At 39.7% G+C, this 27,281-nt stretch overlaps 1 protein-coding gene across 3 annotated transcripts; it reads left to right on the top strand.

Moving 5' to 3' along the window:
* Positions 1 to 4,322: 4,322 nt before the first annotated feature.
* Positions 4,323 to 27,172, top strand: LOC134500308 (core histone macro-H2A.2). Of its 3 annotated transcripts, none has more exons than XM_063307527.1 (9): positions 4,323 to 4,495; positions 7,239 to 7,471; positions 8,728 to 8,831; positions 12,547 to 12,744; positions 17,742 to 17,852; positions 19,550 to 19,649; positions 20,283 to 20,372; positions 23,536 to 23,710; positions 26,449 to 27,172. In XM_063307527.1, the coding sequence occupies exons 2-9, from the start codon at positions 7,300 to 7,302 to the stop codon at positions 26,612 to 26,614; spliced, it is 1,116 nt and encodes a 371-aa protein (XP_063163597.1). In that variant the 5' UTR covers positions 4,323 to 4,495; positions 7,239 to 7,299; the 3' UTR covers positions 26,615 to 27,172. The 3 variants fall into 3 exon arrangements, with proteins under 3 accessions (XP_063163597.1, XP_063163595.1, XP_063163596.1); XM_063307525.1 differs by having other exon boundaries at positions 4,327 to 4,495; positions 8,725 to 8,831; XM_063307526.1 differs by lacking the exon at positions 4,323 to 4,495 and adding an exon at positions 4,587 to 4,624 and having other exon boundaries at positions 8,725 to 8,831.
* Positions 27,173 to 27,281: the final 109 nt, after the last annotated feature.

Here is a 27,281-nt window from a genome sequence, read left to right as displayed (position 1 = left end):
ATTATGTGTTCATCTTACTGTCCAGTATTCTCCATAGTTTTCTCCAGCATCACAATTAAAAGACATCAGTTTTTCTTCATTTAGCCTTGCTGAAATCCAGCTTCCACATCAATGTTACAACTGGGAAAACCATGGTCTTGACAATACTTTTGTTATCAGTGTGATGTCTCTATGTTTTAATATTTTGTCTAGAGCTGTAATAGTCTGAATAGCAGGTGTCTGTACTTCATGGCTACAGCCACAATTGCTGTGAATTTTTGAGCCAAGGAATATAAAGCCTGTTATTACTTCAGTTTCTTCTCTACTTTGCATAAGCAGTTGACATAACCTTAAGAGTTTTTAATATTGAACAGCAGTCCAGCTTTTGCACTTTTTACCTTTCCTTAAGTCTTCCTCAATTCGAGCCACCAAACAGGTATTATGAACATATCCGAGGTTGCTGATATTTCTCCTAGCAATTTTAATTCCAATCTGTACTTCTAGTCCACTATTTCTCATGAAATGTTTGGGCTTGATAACAAATTGACATCCAGCAGCTTGGATATAGCAGCTATCAGGGTACACTTCAAAACATTCACAGGCAGGACAGATGTCCTTCTGACAGAAGCATAACATTCGTTTTTGATGCTCCCAGGTACTGAATCTTCTGGCTAGATATATGCAAAATGTCCCATCCATGCATGCAACAGCCAGGTTTGGGTGCTCTGTGTCCAGACCAAAACATAGGAAAAAAGCAAGACAATTGGCAGCAGTGTGACTAAGGGAAACGAAGCAGGCACTGGAAAACTGGGAGAAAGGTGGGTGGGCAAGTTGGATATGCCACGCTTGAATTCAAGGGCAGTGACCAAGGGGAGATTTACCTTAACCATTGTACACAGCTGCCCTTGAATTCTAGTGCACTGCCTTATCTTCCCAGTGCCTTGAGCTTGATTGCAGATCAGTCAGCACACATGGCATATACAGGGAGGCCTAAAATCCCTCCAGATGGTTTTTTTCCCCCAGCCGAAACCTCGAACTCAAATATTCCAAGTTTCATTTCAATGTAATTACCACCAGCCTGGTCTAGGCAGATAGACTTTGCCCTTGCTGTGCCATTGCTATTGAAACCACAGCCCACATTGTTTTACATTACTAATTTTACAGAGTTATGCATTCTCACCTCATGACCCCTTTGATAATAAAATTCTAAGACCACTCAGATTTGTTTTATTTTAATTATTTATTCTCCAGCAGATACATACTTTGCAAAATTTTGCCACAGTTCATAAAATTTGGCAGGTGCTGGTAAGTTGTCAGAATATGACTCATTGCTCTATTATTTACCTTACGTACTTTGTTATTTTATATCTGTTGGTCAATTACTGTAATAAAGAATCTCTCATTTATCTAATGCATGGTCATTTGATCGTTGAATGTTGTCCTCAATTTATTTACCCTCTTCCTGTGCTGAAAATCCCCCAAGTATATTTCAGACGCCAATGCCGAACTACAGGCTTCCCTCATATTTGTTCCTGAAAACCTTGCACAAGCAAATTTGCATAAATGAGCACTGAACCAGTAGAAAAAGTGGTTGTGGGGTATGGTGTCAAATTTTGTAACCCAAAACGGTGTTAAAATTTGTAAGACAAATGTGTTCATATGTTTACAGCCTTATTCTTAAGCACTACATTAGTGAGCCTTGATTTCTTTCTTGTGTTCTATGAACAGTGAAAACATTTTCTACATCTGGTTTTCTAATCCACGTGGTTGCCACGGCAGACTAAGTGGTAGAATGCATCACAGCACTACAAAGTTTATTAGCATTTTTTGTTATTTGTTTATTTAATTAATTTACAGGCTGCCTGACTCCCAAATGATTTTGGGTGGGTTACAAGAGCCAATATACATATAAAAGATACAACTGACCAGAAGAGCAAAGTATGCAAAACCAAACCAAACCAAACCAAGCAAAAAGAGGCTCCACAATCACCTGCCCCAAGGCAGCCAGATCTTTGTTTCCTAAATGACATCAGGGCAGGAGCCACATGAATCTCTGGGGGGACATCATTCCAGAGGTTCAAGTTGCACACAGTAGATCTGCACAGGTTAAAAGCTCATCCTAGAGCTGTGGATCTTTCACCAGCTTAAGGCACAACATCCAACCTTGTTTCTAGATAAGCTGGACAAGATGTTGATGGCTGTTTTGACCCCTTGGTAACAGAACAGTAATAGCTACTGCAGGTATGGAAGTTAAGTGGGAGACAAGATGGACAACTGGAATAACCAAACATCACGATGGTAAATGAGTGAGGGCAAAAAGGGGGTTTAGTCAGAAAATGTTCAAGCATTTTTTGTTAGGAAAAAAGTCTTGCATGTTTCTGGACCTTTGGCACAAATAGACTGGTGAACTTGATTTTTTTTCTCCACATAAAGCGAGTGAAGCCTGTAGCTTCATTCTAGGATACGTTTTAGAACTTCTGCTGAATCACCAGACTTGAGAAATCCAACGGCAATTCCCATCTCTATACCAGATCAACCCTTGGCGTGTAATCGCTGGGACCTAAATACTACTTTCCTAAAATGCTGCTAATAGTGAAGAAGCTACTTTTGTTTTCTGCTTCTTTCTTGGCATGTTGCTTGCATAGAGCTTATAAACAAACCATAAATATAGGTTTAACCACAGGAAGCCACTATGAACAAGCAAGATTCTGTAAACCAATTACAAACCATCCTTTTTCAAGCAGTTTTTGCTTTAAAACTATTTATAGTTTGTTAATTGAAATGGGTTCAACAAAAACATTCCTCAGTTAGGAAGAGCACAACAGAGTTTATTATAATATGCAGTCCAATTTGTTATTTTGGTTGCTAGAAGCCCAGACCACCTATACTTCTGTTCCTGTCTGGTAACAGGATGAATCCAAAAGACACAATCCTCTTCTGATTATTCTAAATTTGTCTTCTCACAGTTACTTTTCTATTTGATGGAACTAGTAACATTGTTATATTTTAAACATTATTTTATTTATTATTTTATGAGATTCCAACTCTAGAATGACTCTGGACAGCTGTATAAAACTGACATGGATTTTTTGAGAACACATGCTATTAGTTGTTAGTTGATGAAATATTCTCTCTCTCCTACTAGCTGCACATTAGTACGGTTATGTGTTTACAATAATTGGTAAAATATGGAATAAAGCCGTGCAAACTCTTCAAGAGGATTGCAGTCTACTAAAAAATAAAGAAAGAGGCTTGTATGCAGACAGGGAAAGGCAACTTATGAAATAGCCACATAATCCTGAAAAAAGACGTAGCTGCTTCAATGATCAAAGGCAGGTCTTCATATGCACCCCTGTGCACTGTGAAGCACCATTTTAAGATTTGCACAGGGCTAATAAGGAATTGTTCTAACAAATAAAAGTACATGCCTATAGGTGTCATTGTAAAAATGCACATAAACACAAAACTCAGAAATCTTTTGGAACTAAATGAGTTTCTGTAATTATCCCAAAAGAATACAGTCCTCAGTTTAACATGTAGTATATCCAGAAGATGAAACAGAAAAAAAAACTTGTCTCCCTTATCTTCTCAGCATATCTAACCCTATTTAAAAAATAAACTTGGAGGGAAACTAGTCTTTCAGGTAAATTATTTTACAAATACTGTTAACAGTACACCTTGAACGTTCCCGTTCCTTGCACACAAGCGAATTCAAGAATTTGAATTATTTTAGAACGCCTGCCACTTCAACGTGTAGTTTAAAAATATTCAGAAATGAGATTAAAGGAAAGTAAAATTATTTCACTCTTGCAATAGTTGAGAATGGTTGAAGCAGTTTTTCTGAATGGCTTCTGTGGCTGGAGGAGGGCTCTCCTGAATTCATAGGGCACCTCTGAAGGAGGGCTTCGAGTAATGCATTAACTGCTAAAAGTGCGTCTCTGAATGCATGAGTGATTCCCCTTAATAGATCTCCAATCGTCTGGGCGATGTTTGCAGCATCCCAAAATCACCGCCCCACATTCCGGAACTGCCCAACCCCATTTATTCGGGCCATGCTTTCCTTGAGGTCGTAAGCGAGCTTCCAGGGAGTCGCGGCCGTGAACAAGAACCAACCTCGCCGGAGAGGAGCATCGCAGCGCAACGCAGCGGATGGCCCGGTCGCCGCCAGGAAGCCATTGCAGCGAAGGGCAAGATGAAGCTCGCTCTCCGCATCGTCCCTGGGCGGACGGCTTCGGCCACCTGGCCCCCTTCGCGGCTCTGCCCACACAGCCACGGGAGAGTTATACCAGGGCTGGCGGCGGGGGCGCTCCGAAGACCGCGCTGCCGTGACTCCTCCTAGAGGTGGTATGTGGAGAAGGATCCCCCCCGCCCCGCTCGCCACCGCTTCCTACCACCGGCCTCCAGAGCTGCCGCCATTGAAACCATACAATACAGGAGGCGAACGGGGAGCAGGCAGCGCGAGGCAGGCGCGGCGGAACCGGAGCTGCAGGCGGAGGAGGCGGCCGCCGCCGGGCAGGTGATCGGCGGGGCGGGGGGAACCGAATAAAGCCCCGTCAGCTGCGGCCAAGACTGATGCGCGGCGGCGGCGGCGGAGGCCTTTCGCCGTCACTCCCCCCGCGGCTCCGAAACGACGGAGGCGGACCGGGTAAGGGGAGCGAGCCGCCCCCGCCCCATCCTCCGTAGGCATGGCAGCCCGGCTCTGGAGGGGAGTGACGGGGAAGAGGCAGGCGGCCGGTCGTTGAACGGGGGGAGGCCGCCGAGGGGGGAGTGGGATGCAGCGGCGGGCGCAAGGAGATGGGGGAGGAAGGCGGCCCGGCGCCCCTCCACCCTGGTCGTTCGCCACGCCGACCCCTTCTCGCCTACTCCCCACACCGTGCCTGGCTCCCCAGGGGGAGCGGGGTGAGAAGAGGTCACTTCCCCGACGCTTCCCTTTCCGGGATGTTCTTTCGGGGAAGAGCCGGTTAACGGCGCAGAAAGAAGCCACCCTGAAGCGCTCGAGCTGCCCGCACCTCAGGCGGCGTGCGGAACCGAAAGGCAGCCTGCCTCGCCTGCCTTCCCTCCCCTCCGCCCGCCCGAGCGGCTGAAAGGGAGAAAATGGGATCGGCAATCGCGCGGGAAAGAAGCGGTCTTGATTTCCCACCGTCCCTCGCGCGCGCGCCGCTGGCTCGAGCCCCGGCGCCGGCTTTCCCTGGCTGCCGTCCCCCACCGCCCCCCCACCCCTTCCAAAGCTGTCAGTGCGCGCTTTTCAACCGTCCTCCCGGGGAGCGCGCGCGCCGCTTCCTTCCCCCCCACTCCCCCGCCAGGCACGGGAGGGGGCGTGGTCCGCGTTTCCTTTATCGGGCAGCTTCTCCCGCGTCGCCTTCGGACAATGCGGGGTCTCTTGAAGGGGAAGTGTCTGAGTTAAAGGCCCCCCTTTTAAAAGCACCTTCCAATAGGAGTGCTTAGAAATATAAAACCGCCCCCCCGTTTCTCTTTCGCACGAGAAGGAGAAAATTAGCCACGCCTGAGCCGTACTTGACTTTCGGAGTAGAGTCTTGTCCAAATAGCCGTGTGCATCTTTGGACCCCCTTACCTTTATGAGTCCCCACTCCATCTAAAAAAAAATTGGGGGCGTTGCTTCTTCAAAGTATAGCCTCCTTGGAGGCCTGCCTTATGGTCAGGGAAAATCTAAATACTTGAAATCAAGAAGTGTAATAATGTATGTTACTCCCTGTGTCAAGTGCCACAGGATTTGATGGAGATGCCCCACTCAGAGTTGTTGCTATGAGGAAAATAGGCAACCTTACAAGCAATAAATACAAATCTCTGTAATACATGAGACTGTTCCTTCTATACCTGGACAAAATCGTCTCTCGGTAGATGTCAAAAGCCCCAGCTGCATTGCTCCCTCTTCCAGGTTCCTGGCTACTTAGAAAACAGTTGCATGCGCATAGAAAGCAAGCGTGCTTATCAAGGATAAGACAAGGCTACCAGCTTTCTCCCTTCTTTGGCTTTATGACCAGACCTTCCACTAAATGCATGGCCAAGAGCCTCCTGCAAATTGTTGGGGCCAATAGACCCAATTGCTCTCTGCCTGCAATATTCACTAAATGTGTGTAGAGGGTATTTTTCGTACAGGACTTGCATCTAAATAACATAAGTTCGACTGCTTGTTTCTAAGCTTGTTACATTTAAATATGCAACTATAGTTCATGCTTTGTATGTTCCTGCTTTCACCCATCTTGGTATTTTCCTTTTTTAACATATGCACATACACATATGCCTGAGGGGGTGGGCTGGGGTGGCAAAAAATAAGAGATGAGCTGGCACAGCCCTATGTTTGCAGGGTTGATCTAGTCTCCATGTCTGTGACCAAAATATGGAACTAGTCTCAAGAGTCTGTATGATGGGTGGGTAGATGGATGGATCATAGGTAGGTAAGTAGATCTTCTGTTCCGCCCCCCCCCCCCAATGCACAGTTCCAGGTTTGGATGATATACTGGAGGGCCATGAAGCTTGTTAAGGCTTTTTATGAAGTTTCAAACATATACAGGATAGCAATTTTTAAAACAATCTATTCACAAATAATTGAATGCTTTGCTTATCAGCTTCCTATATATTTCTTTACTGTAAATATCCATAAGTCTGATAAAATAGATATCATTAAAACCATTTAAGGAGGTGTAGTTTATTGACACCTTCATGGTAGATCTGTACCTTTCAAATGTTCATTTGCATGCAGCTTTTAAGAAACAGAATTCCTATTTTGTATTTGGGCTACCTGCCCCCCACCATAACCCCAGTATTTACAAAGTTGGAATCAGCCTTTGGTGGCTACTGAACGCACTCACTGGATTGTTTTTTGGTGCTCATAGTATTCCCTAGTTACTTACATAAAATTTTTGCAGGGAGGTGAGTTGTAGTTCTACAAATCTTACCATTTCCCCAAGGTGCTGATATCTCTTATGTACACAGGTTGGTCCATTTTGGCCATATAAGTAGGATCACTTACAACTGAACATTTGAAATAAATGGTATGATTATCCAGAAAATTGGCTGCTGAAATATGCTGGCTGCTGAAAGAGTCTTGCATTGTGCAATTCTTCACACTATAATGCAATTGGAGCAATCAACATCACATCATATATTGTGTATTACCTCAAAATCTGTTACCTGTCTTTTGCAGTAAGACTTACAATTTGATCATTAAATGATTTTGAGAGCAGAGTGGCTATCACATTATGCACTGAATATAAATTCCTGTTTTCATCCTTTGTAAGTTTTGTATTAGGGCAAACAAAAAAGGACTGTCTACCAGAAGACTGAAAAACACTCAGCAACATGTCAGCCAGAGGTGGAAAGAAAAAAATGAGCAAAATATCACGCTCCAGCAGAGCAGGTGTTATTTTTCCAGTGGGAAGAATGATGCGGTACTTGAAGAAAGGAACATACAAGTATCGGATAGGAGTGGGTGCTCCTGTGTACATGGCAGCTGTCATAGAATACCTGGCAGGTAAGTGTGTAGTTATTTCCATTATAATGATGAAGATGCGAAATCCAGTGCTTGCATAGCATCTCAGGAAAGTAGGCTGTACAATAGAAGAAGAGTCATTAATATTATTTGCAGCGTTCAACAAAGCAATGGGAATAGTGTGAATCCATTAGGGTATGTTTTATTCTTTTTGTAACATGCTCTGTGTGCTGTAAAATAGAAAGGGAAGGACAAAGGTATTAATTATATTTTTTTAGACATCCCATCCAGGTTTTTTTACCCAAACGGAAGATATTTAATATTTTGGCCCATGAGAAGAACTACATAAAAAACAGTGCATGTGCAGGCCAGAGAAGAGTGAGATGGGCGGTTGACAAAATTTGAAATATAAATAAACAAACAAATAAAAGATACATTATAATTACTATGCAACAATAACATTACTATACAATAATAAAAAATAAAACTACTCTATCTCCCTGCTGTCATCATTTCAGTGATGGAAGAGGGTAACATTTAATTGGAACTCACATAGTAAGCATTCCAGTCTCAGTAATGCCTGAAATGGGCTAAAGGCACAAGAAATTGCACCTAGACATCAAATTTCGTATAAGTTGACAAAAATTAACAGAGCAACTCCATTTTGCCTCTGCACTCAAGCATATTTTAGTTGTTTTTATGTCTCCTTTAGTTTTGTGCACCACTCAGAATCCACTGGAGATTGGCAGCCAATAAATTTGAATGGATGAATGGATGGATGGATGAAACAATAATATAGATCAAGCAAGCTTCTAGAGCAGGGAGGCTATTTCATCCATTCCAAAAGCATAGTAGTTAAACTGACTGCTTCAGGTGGGGTGGAGATTTATGTCCTTCTACTGGCCTTCAACAATTTAATAATGTTTGAGTAGTTGTAACTTTAATAGAACTGCTCATAAAAGTTAATTTTAAAATAGAAAATTTCAGTCAAAGTTGTTAATGAAAGAACATCAACATTAGGTTGCTTGTATCTTTGCATGAAGGTGGCATCTTGAATTTGATACCTTTGAGAAACTTTATTATAATTTTCCCCAAACCCTGAATCAAATTTTTTAAAATGCTGTGCCAAACTCTTACAACAAGACTGTATTAATAGCTCTATGACACTCCTGATCAAATTTTGGGATTTTTAATGTAGGATTTTCAATCAAGAAAATGTAGTATGATATTATTGCACATACACAAATTGTATATGTATTACATTTCTTATAACTGAGGTCCCACTATATTTATAGCAGAAATATTGGAATTAGCTGGCAATGCTGCAAGAGACAACAAAAAGGGAAGAATTGCACCAAGACACATCCTTCTGGCAGTTGCTAATGATGAGGAGCTAAATCAGGTAGGCTTTCTGGATTATTTGTAAAGGATATCTTACTGTGTTATCTCCCAAGCTTTGTGGGCCAGTGCGGCTGTTTGTTAAGGATAGCACTGGTTAGCTTAATTCAGTGCCAGTCAGGATAGCACTGGTTAGCTTAATTCAGTGCCAGTCAGCAAAAGGTTGAATTCCCTCCATCCCCAAATGTAGAATATTTATAAATCTAAATCATCATTTTTTTCTTCTGGATTCACCAAGCAAGGTGTTGTATGACTCACATTTAGCTAGCTTCCACTGTATTATTTTCTACTTTTAAAAAGTATTCAAAACATTTGTAGCTTTCAGCAACATTTATCAAGCTGCTTTACAATAGGCTTGGGACAAATTTACGATCAGTTGTTTACAATGTAAATAGCATATTTTTGTGAGCCAATACCAAATGTACTATGCTATACAAGCATGAAATAGATTATTATTTTGTAGCACCTTAAATGCTTCATGCATATGCCAAAATATATTAGTCTTTAATATGCCAGGGGATCCTTGCTATTTTTGCTGCATTAAGATAATAGATTTACAGTGAGACTTACTTCCATATAAACAAAAACAATGCTGAAATACTACTTCCAGTTATCCTGTTTCAACAAGGCCTGGGATATTATAACTATGTTATATATGCTGACTTGAAATCCATTTTTTATTTTAAAATTAATAATTCAGGTATTCATTTCTCTATTTTCCCTCGTTTGCTGAGTAACATTTTCCTTTCCATTATTTATGTCAATGATGGCAATAGACTTTTTGCATTCCTTACTTTCTTCTTGCACTTATTATGTACTACTGTGTTCTTTTCATTCTAATTATGGCCATACTTCTTGAATGAAGATTTTTTAAAAAATTCTAATAGATTTTTTTGATTATGCTGGTAAGCTGTTGGATTTGTTAGCACATTTCCTGACTAGAGTATGCGTTGTAGCTAAGCTTTTTCTGTACTTTGAGCAAAAAAACCAAAAACTATCTCAAGTGTTTTGAATTTTTTAAAACTCTTTTTACATTCCTTCTCAATTTTTTTTACAAACCTTCTCATTTTTTAAAAAGATTCCTCTTGTAGATTTCCTTGGTTATTTTGCACTTAACTTATAAATGTGTGATTAAATTTGTTATCATTGTGGCCACTCTCCTAGTTCAGCAACCCTTACATCTTATATTAGGTACTGGGTGACATTTTTGGATTTTTCCAGGGTCATCACATCTCAGTTTACATCCATGAACATTTGTTGTACAGCAGGACTTTTCAAACTGGGTTCCCACAAACTTGATGGGGTTCTGTGAGAGACCAAAGGCAAAAAAGGAAAAAAACAAACAAACAGGCAATTTTCTATCACTAGAGAGCTTTGCCTCTTGATCAGGGGTCCCAGGATTTTTTCTTTTAAAACAGCCTGAAAAAGTTTTAAAAACACTATCTCAGGACACAGACATTACCACATTCTCCATTTCAAAATCATCCTAATAGCACACAAACTTACTTTTGGAATTATGCCCACAACAATTCAATGAAGGATTCTGCTCTTTTCAAGTTTTTAGCTGTTCAGTATTTCCCTCCTTGATATATGGAGCATCCAGAGAATACCTTATCCCATGAGCTCTTTACGCATTCCTTTATGCCCTTTTTATATAAATGTAAATGCTTCATTTATTCCATCTCGGTTCTGAGGTTTCTATTATCAGCGTAGAAACATTTCTGTATGGTGTTTCTATCCAGATCTCTCTCACACAGACATTTTCACCTGTGACCATTTAACCTGTTTGACTATCCAGTTCTATGGTGTGTTCATAGGCTAGCCATTAGCATTGGTGATCCAAAGTATTTTCAGATCTCATCTTAAACAGTCCTTCCCTATCCACTGTTAGCATTCATCCAAGATCACTTTAAAAACTATGCGGGGAAAGTTGCTGATGGAACAAAGATGTGGCTTTCCAAAAAATGCTGAACTGGAAAATGTTCCTATGCAAATGATATGATTATTATATTAAATATTTCTAGTTTGCACAAGTAATATTACATTGATGTAAAAACAAACGCTAGCCTATTTTACAGGTTTTGAATAGCATATTCAAAACAATTGAAAACTCTGCTTTATGGAGAAAGATTGCTTTTACTATAATGTTGGAAACAATGTTGAGTAATAAGCAATAAAACAATAATACACTATACAACTTTCCTGAAGTAGAAAATGTTCACTTTGATATTTTTGGGAAATTCTACGGTCCACATCTCTATTAAGCAATCTTTAAGAATTAACCCAATGTTACACCACAATTCTGCAGTGTATTCTAATGGTGGTGTGTAATCTCCTGGATTTTGTTTTGCTTTTGGAGTATTGTATAGAGGGCTATGAAACTGAATTGATAGTTCTAATAGTTAATGGATGTAACAAGTGAAATGTGCATGGAAGGAAGAGAAGATTCCAGTTTTGGATAAAAAGATACCGTCCAGATTTTGAGTAGATTTGTAGATGAGGGAGACTTGCTCATGAAATTCCTCAGATTTACCCCCCTTCATAGCTATTTGTCCTATTCTTGCCTCCCCTCATTTACCAGATGTACCAGAAATTATAAACCAATTCTCTTCAGTCAGTTATATACTCATATACTTTGTCTCTCACTGGGAAGATTCCTGCAAACGCCTGGTTTCAGTTTGTTGCCAAGTGGAATCAGCACTGCTAAAGAGAGAAGTGCTATGAAGGAAATACCTGTTTATCTTGTTTCTTAATTCTAAGTATGTGAGGAAGGGGAAAACGCAGCTGCTTAGTGGTAAGGACAAATCAATCCTACATCCAGTGAGAAGTACCCTCTTTAGTATTATTTTTATTTTAAAACTCTGGTAATAAATTCCATAATAATCCTAGTCTCTAGTAGTTAGTTATTGCTGTGCCTCACTGTTTCTCACCTATAAGACAAAAACGATGTGAGATATTATATATGTTTCTTGGGGTGGGAGGGAGGTCTTTTTGTTTGGTGGTGTGTATGTATTTTCTTATTGTTGGAGGAGTTGTATTTGCCTTGAAATATATGACTCACTTTGTCATTTGGACTGTCATGCTTGCATGGTCTTCTGGTTTCCCCTTATGGTAATTTGAGTCTTGGTCTAATATCATCCACCAAGCCATGCTGCTGGTCTGCCAAATGGTACCCTATTCCCCATTCATTTATCATCTGTGGATCAGGGGTCCCAGTATCTGATGATACTGTATCATAGGCAAGTACAGCAGTACCAGAGCATAGTACTGTAATATCACTAATGTTTTCTTAGGGCTACAATATTTGGGCTGCAGAATTCCTTCTACTTAGGCTTTCCTGTATCTCTGCTATAATCTAGTTGTCTGGGTTTTTGCATCTCAAGTATGGTAGTCCTACTTTATCTGTATATTGTAGCTCTCCTGTTATAAAGGGGAATCTTACTATGAATGTAATTCCTTCCTTTATCCATGATATCCTCTGATAGGAACTAATTCTCTTTTGTTCTGTGAGAGTTACAGTATAAACAAAAACAAGTCACTGTGTTTTTATTTTACTAATGCAGTCTTAACTTCTGTAGGGAGCTTGGGATACATGTAATCATTCAATTTTATATAGTTGTTTATAAATTCAGTAAACACATTTGTTTAGAGTAAATTGGTTAAATTTAAGAACATATATTCAGTTGTGTTCAATCTTCCTGCATTGCCTCTTTCAACAGTTATTAAAAGGAGTGACTATAGCAAGTGGAGGTGTTCTACCCAGAATTCATCCAGAGCTTCTTGCCAAAAAACGAGGCACCAAAAGCAAATCTGATACTATCCTTTCACCTTCTCCAGAGAAGAGAGGAAGAAAACCTTTGGGGGCCAAGAAAAGTGGGAAGAAAGCAAAGGCTGGCAAAGCTCGGACACCTAAAAAGGTAAGCAGAACTCAGAGCAACCAGTTTTGATTATTTGGAAATAGGTGTCCTTTTAGAACTTGATCTTACTTACTCCTGAAAGTTTGCCTTATTGTAACTAGGTTTATTTCAGATGTTATAAAAGCTTAATTCCTGACGGAAGTCTTCCTAAATACTGTTGTTCATTATCAACAGACCCAAGAGCCATTGCAAGTTAAATCAAAGGAACAACTTCAGCCTTTTCAAGAGTTCAGCTGCCAGATACGTTTGGATATTTGAGAAGAAAAAAAAACATCTTACAGCTATGAAGGGATGAGAAATATTTTCTCTACACAGTCAAAAGTGGGTGGGGTTTGCAGGACATTTAATAATATTTTTGCCTGTGCCATGGACCCCTATATAAAACTGAGCCTTTGGATGCCTGTAGGCTACTCAAGATTTAATATCATCCTTAACACAAAACACAAATGAGTCCCCTGCCTCTAGACAAAGCTCTCTTTCATCAATGGAAGGAGTCTTTGGGTGCAGTATAAAGCCCTCAACAATGCTCATTTCCAAGGAGGTATGCTTAGGATCCCAGGCTTAATATATTGAGCTTTTAAATATATATTTTAGATTAACTATGTCATTTCCATATATGAATAGAAAAATCCTCTGTGAATCACTTCAATTATGAAAATTGTTAAATCTAGTAAAACTATTCTAATGAACCACACAAATTTATATCAACTGTCATATTTCTTCTGTAAAAGTCCTAATCAGAAAATAAATCTGAATATCCAGATTCAGAGCCACAAAATTCTGAACTGGAGTCCAGGCATCCTAAACTTTTTAGAGATGTAGTCCTAGGCTATTAGATGTAGACTTAGACTACTTTAAAGTCAAGAGTTCCTCATCAGAATTGGATGATTCAGCCCACAGAATGTAGCAACTGAGATTTCAGGAGTAAAAGTGAAGCATATGCTTAAAGAACAGCACTCTCCAGGATTAAAGGGTTACTTGGGATAGAATCTTAGTCACAAAGAGGGGTTATTTATAAGGGTCTTAATGGTGGCTAGCTAGAGCATGGGTGGGTCCCAGGAGCTCCGATTTTGTAAGCCTTAGTTCCTAGCAGCTGGCCTTGGAAATGGTGTCTATCTACTAGGCTATGGCCTTCCTTTGTGAACTGGATTTCTGTTGATTCATGGAACTCGGTCCCTTGATGCTTGGACTGACTCTGGAACATGCCTTTGGATCCTGACTCTGTTTGACGCCTTGATTGTCACCTGGACTCCGTGTATGGCTAGTTTTGGATCCTGCTTTCAATTACCTGTGAGTTGTTGGCTGCCTGATATTCCCTGACCTTGCTAGCAGCCAGATTGCTCTACTTTCTTGCCATGATTGAGACAGAACAGGGCTGTTGTTTTTTTTAACAAACCTAGTTCAGAGTTCCAAATAGATAGAAAATAGTTTCAGCATTTATATTATATTTCAGTTCATAGGCCATGAAATAGTTACTGAATGTTAGATTCCAAATTGTAGGAAAGATCAACCACTGAGATGTATTAACAAGAGACGAAAGCTATGCAGATGCATGTTTCATTATGTGTACCCATTTTGCATATTATAAATATCTGCTTTTTACCACTTTTGATTAGCTTGCCAACCATGGACTAACTCTTGAGAGTAACACCTGCTATGGGCACAGTCAGACTGTGGGTCTGTTCTAATCTGTGGGTCTGCTCTTCAGACCAATCTTAAAACTATAATTGGTGCAGAGTGCAGTAGCCAGAATGGTTATAGGTACTGTAGTTACATTACACCTATACTGTGCCTCTGTGGCAGGTGTTCCAGTTGCTTATTTGTTTTCAGGCCCAATTTAAAGTGCTGATGGTACCCTTTAAGGCTGTAAGCAAGTTATCTGAAGGACTTCTTGCACTTGTACTAGCCTTCCTGACCTTTAAGATAAGCATTTAAGACCCTGTTATCTGACCTATGAATAGTAACTGTAAGATTGGTGAGTACCAAGGACAGGGTTTTGTCCATGATGGCCTTTCATACTTGGAATTCCCTCTCCAGGAACTGTGCAAGGTCTCCAGCTGGCCTTCAGAAGGATTTTAAAACCATTTGGGTCTCCATTAATTTTAATGTACTGTGCTTAGTACTGAGGTTTAACTTGCTTTTGCTCTTTTGTTAAATTTATTGTAATTATTTTATGCACTGAATATTGTTTTAAGGGTTTCCTTATACATCTTGTAATTTTAAGTTACAATCCATTTTGTGAGGGTTTTTAACCTGGAAACCAGCAATACATCTTTTGACCAAGCAGATAACTGTACATATACTCTGCTCAGTGACCCCAATACTGTAAAGAACTAAGTAACATCCAGGCATTTTAGTACAGTACTTTATTTCAAACTCCCTGGGATTGTTGGTTGAATTAAGTTATTGCATTAAAGCTATACATTAGTATTTTTAAGACTTAGATGGCCTAAATTAAAATAAGCCAAATGTAACAAGCTAACAAGTTATTTATGCTTAATGCTAGCATTTTATCTTCACTGTTGGGTTCTTGGTGAACTTGCTTTTCTTTTTGCAGATGTTTCATTACCAGGGTGGGTACATTATTTAAGACAGTGCAGGCAATGGGGGAGAGGTGGTGCCTGCAGCCCCCCATTTGCATGGTGCCTCAGGGCTCAACACTCTTGTTTAACATCTACATGAAACTGCTGGATGAGGTCATCCATCGGTTCGAGGTTCAGTATCATACCCAGCTGTATATCTGAACCCCAGCCTGTGCAGGTGAAGCTATCAATGTACTGACCCAGTGTTGGGAGGCTGTTCGGGTCTGGATGGGGCAGAACAAACTTTGACTCAATCCTGAAAAGACTGAGTGGCCATGGCTGTTCGGCCCGCCAGGGTTGGGGATGTTTCCATCCTTGGTCTTGGATGGGGTAGCACTTCCCCATTCAAGACTGGTGCACAGCTTGGGTGTTCTTCTGGACTTGCAGCTACTGCTAAAAGAGCAGGTGGCAGCTCTAGCCAGGGGGGCCTTTGCACAGGTTCATTTTGTGTGCCAGTTGCACCCTTATCTTGACCAGGAGGCCCTTCAGACAGTTATTCATGCCCTAGTCACCTTACAGCTGGATTATTGCAGTGCAGACTACATGGGGATGCCCTTGAAGACCATCTGGAAGCTACAGCTGGTACAAAATGCAGCAGCATGAGCAGTAATGGGCGCTTCTCAGTATTTGTCAAATTTGTCAAATTTTATCACTGCCCATCTCCCCCCTAAGGAGGGATTCTGGTATGCCCATGTGTCACCACTGCTACACAATCTGCATTGGTTGCCAGTCAGCTTCCAGGTGCAATTCACAGTGCTGGTTGTTACCTATAAAGCCCTTCATATTATAGGTCCTGGATATCTGAGGGACCTCCTATCTCCAATTGTATCTGCCTGCCCAGTACATTCTGGTAGAATGGGTACGCTCCAGGTCCCTTCTATTAGATGTTGTCATCTTAGGGGCTGAGGAAATGTGCCTTCTCTGTTGTAGCTCCTACTCTCTGAAACAACATCCCCCCAGAGATACAGATGGCACCTTTTCTCCTGGAGTTCCAAAAAGCTCTTAAGAGCTGGCCTTGGTCTTAGGCCTGGGGTTAATGTGTTTGTGAGGCCACTGAGGTGATTTGTAATTGTTATGATTGTTTTAGACCAAGCTGTCCAGGTTATTGAATGTTTTTAACTGTTTTTATTGTTTCTGAATTTTGTAAGCCGCCCAGACTCTCCTGGAGTGGGCAGCTATGACAAATTTAAAATAATAATAATAATAATAATAATAATAAGTAAGTAAGTACATGGGAGAGTGGAGTTCGCTGGCTGTTTATATATGGTAGCTTCATTGGGTTACTGTTTCTATCTGTCCAAAGCATTATAAACAAACCTAACAATCCAACAGCCAAAGAAAACAAAACAGGAGTCATTTAAAATACAACACAAGGACTATGAAATGTAGTCTGTAGGGCAAACAAGTAGAAGAATGACAGAATGCATACGTGAACATCAACTGGCAGTCAGACGACATGATGCAAATGCCTTAATTTCACAACACGTTGACAAAATTCAAACTCAGTTTCAATTCTGCAACTGCAGATATTTTAGACCAAGCCAGATAGAAAAATGCAAGAAAATTCCTAGGGGCTTGGCAGTCTGACAATCGGCCATTGAGATACGCTCCATATAAACCATTCCAAAAAAGGAAGCAGCTAGAGGTCAAGGAACAGGGCAAACAACTTTAAATACATCCTTCTTCATGACATAGCCATCAACCAAATACTGAGATAAACAGGAACCAGCACCAAATGAACAAGAACAATCAAGGAAGAAACACTACCCTGATCAGTGCTGGTAGGACAAGCTGCCATATATAAACAGCCAGCAAACTCTGTTCCCCCATGGCACTGATGACATTACTGAGCCTGGTTGTGAGATGTCTACAAAAAGAAAAAGGAGCTCAAAGAACACCAGCAACCCAACAGTTCGGACCTGAACTACATCCATTCTCCATTATCTTCACTGTGCCCACTTAAAAGCCAAGTGACAATTTTACTCATGAGGTGGTAAGTTCCTTGCACAGTAGAACATTTCTGTCACATTCTTACATAGAAATCTTTTATATGAAAAAGTTCCTTATGTAGAAAATCAAAAATTACATTAGAGAAAACATTAGCCGTGAATATATATTTTCTTCTGACAGTAAGCAACTTGTGTGAAAGGACTATTTCGAATATAGAATGAGATGGCAGTTCAATTTATTAGAATTTTCCCACCTTAAAAATAAGTATGTAAATTGGCCAGAATTTTCCCTCCCTTGTTGTATTTACAAAACATTTCTTTCCACAAGAAAAAAATAGCCACCTATAGCTACATTATTGAATAGTACTATTTATATGCACATTTTAAAGAATTTTTAAAATATATGTTGGATTCCAAATACTCCTCTTATTTTTTCTGTTTTTGAGTATTTATATTTTTTTAATAGAATAAACAGAAGGAAAATGAAAAAGAAGGAGCATCAAATTCAGCAGCTGATGATGGACCTGGAGATGGATTCACTATACTTTCCTCCAAGAGCCTTGTTCCTGGACAGAAGGTACATAGTTAGAGAATAGAAAGTAGTTCAGAAACGTTCTCCAGTGAAAACACATTTGTCCTTGCAAAAGATTTGGTTGGGAAAAGTGTTATATTAGCTAATTTCTTTTAAGAATTTATTTCATCAAGAAATTACTTGCAGATCATCACTTAGGAGCTACATGCTTCTAAGCCACATTTTTGGCTGGCATAAAATGAAACATGCTCCAGGTCCCTTATGCAGTAGAATGTAATTTTAATTGCAATACAGAAGTAACGTCTTGCTCCCTATTTCATCTTCTATCTAGAAGTCCCTTGTTAAAACTTTTAAAAGCATCTGAACTCATTAGCACTCTAGTTAGTTGCCTCAATTGGTTGAATGAGTAATGCAAGATCTGTTCAACTGATTTTCAGCAACTTTCCCCTTCTTGCTGCAGCCTGAACAGTCCTGTCACCATTATCCTGGAGGTGTTTCTCTCCTCTGGAGATGGGTTCCAGAGGATAGAGGGTAGGAGGCAAAAAAAAGATCAGTTGCATATGCTGCCGTCTGGGCTTGCAACCCCTAGATACAGCGAATATTTCAGAATGTCTGTACTTATTTAGCTATTGTATATAAAAAGATATCTCCCTGAAAAAGTGTTTGATAAAATACATATGGGTTTCAAGATTCTGGAATTACATCAGCATGTCTCTGAATACTCTGCTGCAATTTCATCACTGAAAAGTACAAGCTAGTCAACTGAAACTCCAAATTGAATTTATCTATGCAAATTAAAATAGGTATTTACTTTCTATTGCAATAAATTGAATATAATTTTAGCCAGAGATACATATACGTATAGAGTAAATGCAAAAATCGTAACATGCTTTCTTTCCCTTTTGTCCTAAGCTAGCAATAGACAAAAGGGAAAGAAAGCATATTTCAGTGCATGCTTCATAGCTACATCCATGATTCCTTCTCCAGTACAAATGCTGAGAGTATGCATACTAATCAGGATATTAAGAATGTTCATTTGGGAGATAAAATATTAAGCATGAATACATGGCATCCTATTTTGTCCTGCATTTGAATAGTTAGTTGTGTTACTGTCACCATGTATCCAGTGGAGGCACAGGCTCACAGGCCCAGCTGTTACTGTGCACATGTGTAGCTGGTCTGTTGTTGTACAATTAGATTATTTGATTACAAATACTGGCTTTAAAAAATAGCAGGCAGCTCAGTGTAGGTAGGATGATTAAATTTTTTAAATTATGGAGATAAAACATTGTGTTTTATTTGTAAAACTTGGTATTGTGTTCAGTTAACTTCACAGGACACCTAACACAGAAGAGTCTGGGAATCACAAAATGAAATTAAATGGCTATAATTTAGTATGGAGGAAGGTAGATATTATTTCATTCATAGTTCAGAACTAACTAAAGATATTGCCAGCCACAAGTCTGGGGATGGAAAGTACCAAATAAAGTTTATGTTTTGTGACTTTAATAAAAGTATAAATAATTGAAGAGAGAGAAAACAAGTTCATGAAGGAAGGATAACCAGTGGCATCCTTATTTCTAGACGACAGGTGCTGGGAACATACAATTGGGAACAAGCTGGTTACAGATATTTGTAAGACATTTCTTGGAGACTCGCTTCAGTAGTTCATAATCTTTGTGCAAAGAGTTCTTCAAACTTACTTTTTTTTTTGCTCCTCCTGTTGCATTGGCATTTTGCAGCTCTCTCTGACACAAAGTGACATCAACCATATTGGTTCTATGAAAGTAGAAGGCATTGTGCATCCAACTACTGGTGAAATAGACCTCAAAGAGGAAGTAGGTAAGTCTACAATTATTTTGAGGCAGATAGAAATATTTGAAACTTCTGAATAGTAATTTTTTTTCCTACAGGGACTATTGAAATCTGATAGTCTTTAAGTCTTTTGATCAGGATTGAAAAGTAGGAATTGTAATTGTCCTAGAACATTATAAGTATTGCAGACAACTAAAAAATGTGTTATATACATGCTTACTAAGGAGTGAGTCCCACTGGAATCTTACAAATTAGCATGCGTAAAAGCTTTTAAGGTAGTATTGTTCATCTTTGTTGTTAGCACTATTTTTCTTGTTTTTAATTCTCTTTACTTCAGTATTTAAAATATTTATCCATTTTGGAGAAATAAACCATCTTAACTATAGTGTACTAATGCCTCTTACAACATTGTCCCATGCTAGGTTATACTGCTCAGTGCTGGTCTTCCAGACACAGTAGCACCAGTAATCAAAATTTAAATGTATTCTTAAGGCACTGAGGATAAATATTTTATTGACTGACAATAATGAAGAAAACTCTAATGAGGGAATTAGTTCCAGAGTAATGATTGACAGCTGAATTTGAATCTGTATCTGCATGTATACGTAAAGACCTGTTCAGCACTGAAATAGAAACATAACTTGTTTTCTTTTTGGTCAGGCAAAGCACTGGAAAAAGCTGGTGGCAAAGAGTTCTTAGAAACCGTAAAGGAACTTCGTAAATCACAGGGACCCTTGGAAGTCACAGAAGGTAAGATTTTTGTTAATTATGTGAAATGCAATCTTAGTCACTTTTAAATAAATACTGGCCTATGGGGAAAAAATCATTACATTGGGTGATCCCTTTATTAGGGCAATCAAATTAATATAAAAAGATGTGTAAGATGTGTAAGCATTTGAGAGAAGCATCCTTTTTAGATGACTCCATAAAAATAGAGTGAGAAAGAAGGAATAAATGCAAAAAATTAGGCTTGATGTTTGAACATGTTCAGCGTCAAGGTCGTCCTCTAGTAGAGGCAACGAACTGAATGCGGGTGGTACTGATCTCAAATACATCCAGTTAAGAGAGAGAAAGGACAATCAAACTCCCTCCCACCTCAAAAAAATATCAATGACGGTCCATTCCATAAGCATATAGGCAGCTTGGCTTGGCAGGACTGAAACATCAGAACCCTTATATAATCAATGACAGAGAGTAATTTTGGTTGGATAGGGTAAAATCAAGGCAAATAATATAGTTTTACAGGGCCTTCTTTCCCACTTTTTAAAAAAGAATTTTATTAAATTTCAGAAAAAGATAAAAGATGCAGAAAAACAAAAAAGCTACAAAAGAAATCTAAAAAAGTGTGAACACACAAGACAAAATTTTTAAAATAGATTACAAAAAGAAGTGACTTCCGACTTTAAACATCAGGGGTATACAGCAATTTTCCATAATTAATCCCTTACTCTAAATTAAACCAAAATCACATTATTTCTACAAGTCAACCCCTCAGCACATTATAAAAATCACTAAATACCATTGCTCCCTCCCCTTATATTAAAAGAAAAAGTATAAATCACCTAATCAACTCCCCCCCCAACATAACAATTACTTATTCCCTTCCTTCTACTATTCCATACATTCCTGTCTACTATAATAAGGATCAAAAATAAAAGAGCATGTAAATTGTCTGCCATTATAATTAAGAATACAAGAAACATGAATTAATATTTTTTAAAAACCCTTAATAATCATAATCCCAATCATTAATGATAAGTAAAGTCCTCCAAAGCCAAAAGGCCATCCAAATAAATATTTTTGGTCCCTTAATTCACTTCAAAATAGACCAAGACAGTTACATATCCCCATAATAAGCACAGAGCTATTTTCTTAAAGAAATCAAACAGCCCAACTGCTCCCCTCACCAACACAGACTTCTCTTCAAAAAACCTCCCATACATAATTAACCCCTTCTTTTCCATAACATTCCATCAAAGTCAAATTCACTCATGTCTTGCAGCTCAATTTCTCCCTTTAAGTTCTTCAGTTCAGCATTCTCAGTTTCATCCAGGATTTCAACAGAAGCCCAAATCTCATTCTTAGGAGAAACATTTCCATCACTGTTAGATTCTTCAATTCCATCCACAACATCCCCAACCAGATGGCACATTTTAGACCACATATTTTCCACAATGCTCTGAATATCTTGCATAACAACTTGGCAGGAATCAGAAAAAAATCTGCTTAATATCTGCTTTAATATCTGGTGAAAGTCAGAGAAAGCCTGGTTAAGATTCTCCATGTCTGAGGCAGTGAGTTCTGGCACCCCCTAAATACTTAACCAGCAGAAGTGAAAGGTAATGGAAAATTTCCAAACTGAGTTAAGATCACAGGCAGTTCCCAGAGAAAGTAGCGGCAGGAAAGTAAAAGTTCAGAACGGCAGATTCAGTGTATAGGAAAAATACAAAAATCTTCAAAACTAGCACAAAAATAATAACAGGGAGACGATAACATACTCTCAACCCTCCTTAGTATTGGATAGAAAGCAAAATCCAAAGCTTTAAAAAAAATAAAAATTAATCACAAAAATAATGATAAGCACCAAGAGAGATTGTTTCTCCTTAATGTAGAAAGCCTCTCTTTGGGTAGAAATACTTAAAAAAAATAATAAATTGGGTGCTTTAGAAATGGGGTGGCTGGACTTAATGTCCCTTTAAGGCTGCACCACAGCTTGGAAATGGTGATATCCCAGCTTCCTGGCGAAGCCTCATCCGTTGATCGCAGATGCTGTTTACGATCTCCTGGCTGCAACTCACCATCCAAAGGACAAATGGGTCAATTCCGAGTGTTTTCCTTGGTCTGGAAAACACTCCTGGGCTTCAGGAGGAACCAGCCTGAGCCCAAAAACACTGCCACAATGCCAATTCTGCCCGCGGAGCTCCCGGGCACAGCTGTTCAGTCCACCATGTTCCCACCGGAAGTCCCTTCTTTCCCACTTTGAAAAGCATTAAGGCCAGGCGTAAATAATTCTGCATCCCTGTAGCATGTATGGGGTTTCTATCCTGGAAGTACAACAAGCAACCACCTTTACTTTTAATTTTGAAACTGCAGGATTCTCTTGACTGTTGCGTGGGAGTCCCAACTCCAAAGTTAGGGCAAAAGGTGGAAATTGAAGCCAAATCAGCAACATTTGCCTTGTTCTTTTATGCAGCAGTGTGCATAGGCGCCCATAGGTTCATCCACTGTTGCACAGGGTGCACTGGCTCCCAATTTCCTTCCAGGTGCAATTCAAGGTGCTGGTTATCACCTTTAAAGCCCTACATAGCACAGGACCAGATTATTTGCAGGACTTCTCCCTGGCTGTATCTGCCCATCTCAGCAGATTGGGTAGGCACACCCCAGGTCCATTCCCTTAAATGTTGCCATCTTGCAGGACCTAAAAAGCATGCCTTTTCCATTTCAGCCCCTGCCCTATGAGACTGGCAGGCCTCTGCCCTTTCAAGCTTCTGGAAAGCACTTAAGAGCCAGCTTTTCCCCCAAGTGTTGGGATAGAGTAAGGTTGGAGTGGGAGGAGAACATTGTGGGCTGCATTGGGAAAATTTGCTTATGGCACCAGGTTTTCCTGGTTTTTGGTTTTATTGCTTTGTTTTTATTGCTTATATATATTGTTTTATTCTTTAGTTGTGAGCACCCAGAGTTTGGCTTTAAGATGGGCGGCCATACAAATATTTTAAATTTAAAAAAAAATGTTCCTGATGAGAAAAAGCAGTGTGGGATGGGGAACTTCTCTGAAATGTTCTCCAAGAGTTTTTAAGGAATGGCAACCAGTCCAGCTCCATTCCCGTATCTTGAACTTTGCTGGAGAAGTGGTAGGTGGTACTTAAATTGTATAGTTCTGCCTAAAGCAGTAGACCCATTTTTTTCCCTTCAGCTGCTCTCAGCCAGTCCACTGGTCTAGCAGCAAAATTTGTCATTCACTGTCACATCCCACAATGGGGTTCAGACAAATGTGAAGAACAACTGGAGGAGACAATAAAGAACTGTTTAACTGCTGCAGAAGACAAGAAGCTGAAGTCTGTGGCTTTTCCACCTTTCCCCAGTGGCAGGTATTTACTGTATAAATCTCTTAACAGAATTACTTCCCTTTTGTGACACATTTAAGAAAATAGCTGGTAGCATGTGGCATGTAACAACAGCTTTCAACTCAGTCTCCAGAGAATGACTCTGGTTCAAACTGGAGATATCCTCTATTGGCAGACATTTGTCAGCACTCATTAAAATGCTGCATAACAAGACTTAGTGACAGAGTATTTAAGAAAATAGCTGGTAGGCTTGCCAGCATAAATCTCTTTCACATACTGTGAAGAACTCCTATAGTGCGTGATAGATGTTTAGTAGGTGAAACTTTTTTCAGTTGCTATAACAACTGCTAAATGTTCTTTGGTTTTACATTCCATCTTTTCACATTTCTTTGGTTTCATATTTCCATTCCATTACTTTCCAATATTTGAAACTTGGGGCCTGATAGGACTGTATTTCTGGAAACTCCTTGTGATCACATTATTTTGACTGTTTCTACATTTCCAAAGTGGTATCACGCACCAGCAGTTACTTTGATCTACTTGTTCTAAACTCAGCTTTCCATTTTCCCACCTCACATTTGGCTGGATCTACTGGATTATTTTGAGACACTAGAAGTAGCCCAAGAAAGAAGGAAAGCAAAAGGCAACAGTGATAGGGGGAGATATGCCCAATTAAATGCAAAATTCCAGAAGTTAGCCAGAAGAGATAAGGAATTATTTTTAAACAAGCAGCGCACAGAAGTGGAACACGACAATAGAATAGGAAGGACAAGAGACCTCTTCCAGAAAATTAGAAACATTGGAGGTCAATTCCAGGCCAAAATGGGTATGATCAAAAACAAAGATGGCAAGGACCTAACAGAAGAAGAGATCAAGAAAAGGTGGCAAGAATATATGGAAGACCTGTATAGGAAGGATAACAATATCGGGGATACCTTTGATGGTGTGGTTAGTGAGCTAGAGCCAGACATCCTGAAGAGTGAGGTTGAATGGGCCTTAAGCATTAATAACAACAAGGCAGCAGGAGACGACGGCATCCCAGCTGAACTGTTCAAAATCTTGCAAGATGATGCTGTCAAGGTAATGCATGCTATATGCCAGCAAATTTGGAAAACACAAGAATGGCCATCAGACTGGAAAAAATCAACTTATATCCCCATACCAAAAAAGGGAAACACTAAAGAATGTTCAAACTATCGAACAGTGGCACTCATTTCACATGCCAGTAAGGTAATGCTCAAGATCCTGCAAGGTAGACTTCAGCACTTCATGGAGCAAGAATTGCCAGATGTACAAGCTGGGTTTAGAAAAGGCAGAGGAACTAGGGACCAAATTGCCAATATCCGCTGGATAAGGGAAAAAGCCAGGGAGTTTCAGAAAAACATCTATTTCTGTTTTATTGACTATTCTAAAGCCTTTGACTGTGTGGACCATAACAAATTGTGGCAAGTTCTTAGTGGTATGGGGATACCAAGTCGTCTTGTCTGCCTCCTGAAGAATCTGTATAACGACCAAGTAGCAACAGTAAGAACAGACCACGGAACAAAGGACTGGTTTAAGATTGGGAAAGGAATACGGCAGGGCTGTATACTCTCACCCTACCTATTCAACTTGTACGCAGAACACATCATGCGACATGCTGGGCTTGAGGAATCCAAGGCTGGAGTTAAAATCGCTGGAAGAAACATTAACAATCTCAGATATGCAGATGATACCACTTCGATGGCTGAAAGCGAAGAGGAACTGAGGAGCCTTATGATAAAGGTGCAAAAGCTGGCTTGCAGCTAAACCTCAAAAAAGTCAAGGTTATGGCAACCAGCTTGATTGATAACGGGCAAATGGACAAAATGTAGAAGCAGTGAAAGACTTTGTATTTCTAGGTGTGAAGACTACTGCAGATGCTGACTGCAGTCAGGAAATCAGAAGACGCTTAATCCTTGGGAGAAGAGCAATGACCAATCTCGATCAAATAGTTAAGAACAGAGACATCACACTGACAACAAAGGTCCGCATAGTTAAAGCAATGGTGTTCCCCGTAGTAACATATGGCTGCAAGAGCTGGACCATAAGGAAGGCTGAGAGAAGGAAGATCGATGCTTTTGAACTGTGGTGTTGGAGGAAAATTCTGAGAGTGCCTTGGACTGCAAGAAGATTAAACCAGTCCATACTGCACAAAATAAAGCCAGACTGCTCACTTGAGGGAATGATATTAAAGGCAAAACTGAAATACTTTGGCCACATAATGAGAAGACAGGACACCCTGGAGAAGACGCTGATGCTAGGGAGAGTGGAGGGCAAAAGGAAGAGGGGCTGACCAAGGGCAAGGTGGATGGATGATATTCTAGAGGTGGCGGACTCGTCCCTGGGGGAGCTGGGGGTGTTGACGACCGACAGGAAGCTCTGGCGTGGGCTGGTCCATGAAGTCATGAAGAGTCGGAAGCGACTGAACGAATAAACAACAAAACTGGATAATTTGCCTGCATTTTTTCCCCAATATATCCTTTCCCTTTTTCCAGTCCTTCCACACTAGCATCTCCATCTTTTGAGTGCCGTTATATTTAGATGGCAGAAAACTTTGTCCTAAATTAGCTACCTAAAGGGATGAAACTGTACATTACTTGGCACTGAGCCCAGTAAACATTTGTTGAGATGTAGGGCTCACTGCCAAGCATATTACGTACTTACAATATGTAACTATTAAGCCTTCAAGACTAACACTTCACTACTGAGCATTAATAACTATCTTTTTCCTCTTTGTTTAGAAATTGTTTTCCAAAGCAGACTGCAGCCCAGGTGACTCTGAAAGCCATTTCCTCCCATTTTGATGACTCCAGTCCTTCTTCCTTGAAGAACATTTACTTCCTGCTTTTTGATAGTGAGAGCATTGGCATCTATGTGCAAGAGATGGCAAAGCTAGATGCAAAGTAACAACAGAAGCCAAATGAAAATTTATTTTTCAACATGAATAAGAGTAGGAATGAGAATTAGAAGTGGGTTTTATTTTTAAAATATTGTGAGGACGGAGTATGTGAGTAGCTTTGAAGTTTTGTGATGGGTGGAGGGCTTTTGTTATTGGGGGAGAAAGGGGGAAATTGTTTGAGCGCGTTTGATCTGCAGATATATCATGCTTTAGACCCTCTACATTTTGTATCTTCCCCAAGAAATTATTTTGCCAGCTCTCTACATGTTAATGTCTCAAGTTATTTTAGTTTAGACCGTTTTTTTTTAAAATAATAATCTCATTTTAGAGTAGCAAACAATTCAATGCATCCAACAATTGAGAACAATGTGAATTGTTTGCTTCCCTTTATTTTCCCACTGGTAGTTAGAAAGCCTTATGTTGTGTCTACATTCCATGTTGGAGAAGATAATTTTGACTCACTTGGTGCTTTACTGTTTTATCCCAGAATGACCTGTAATTGCTGAAAAATATTTCATCTTATTTGTTTTGATAAAAAATAGTGTCATGCTTTTTTAAAACTTTAACTTTGAGGGTTTTATTCATGTTCATTTCCATAAAAAGTTGAAAGTGACTTCAGAGGTAAGAAGTTCCTTGGAAGAAGACAGTTCTGTTAATACTCTCAAATTCAGCATT

Source organism: Candoia aspera, chromosome 6 (assembly GCF_035149785.1).
Source record: "Candoia aspera isolate rCanAsp1 chromosome 6, rCanAsp1.hap2, whole genome shotgun sequence".
NCBI lineage: Eukaryota > Metazoa > Chordata > Lepidosauria > Squamata > Boidae > Candoia > Candoia aspera.
This window is presented reverse-complemented; position numbering and strand designations above follow the sequence as displayed.

Bases quoted from the DNA above. Each gene is read 5' to 3' on its own strand.
- LOC134500308 (XM_063307525.1), top strand. From the start codon at position 7,300: ATGTCAGCCAGAGGTGGAAAGAAAAAAATGAGCAAAATATCACGCTCC. The intron at 12,745-17,741 runs GTAAGCAGAACT...TTTTTTTAATAG, and splicing joins AAGCTCGGACACCTAAAAAG to AATAAACAGAAGGAAAATGA. The intron at 23,711-26,448 runs GTATTTACTGTA...CTCTTTGTTTAG, and splicing joins CCACCTTTCCCCAGTGGCAG to AAATTGTTTTCCAAAGCAGA.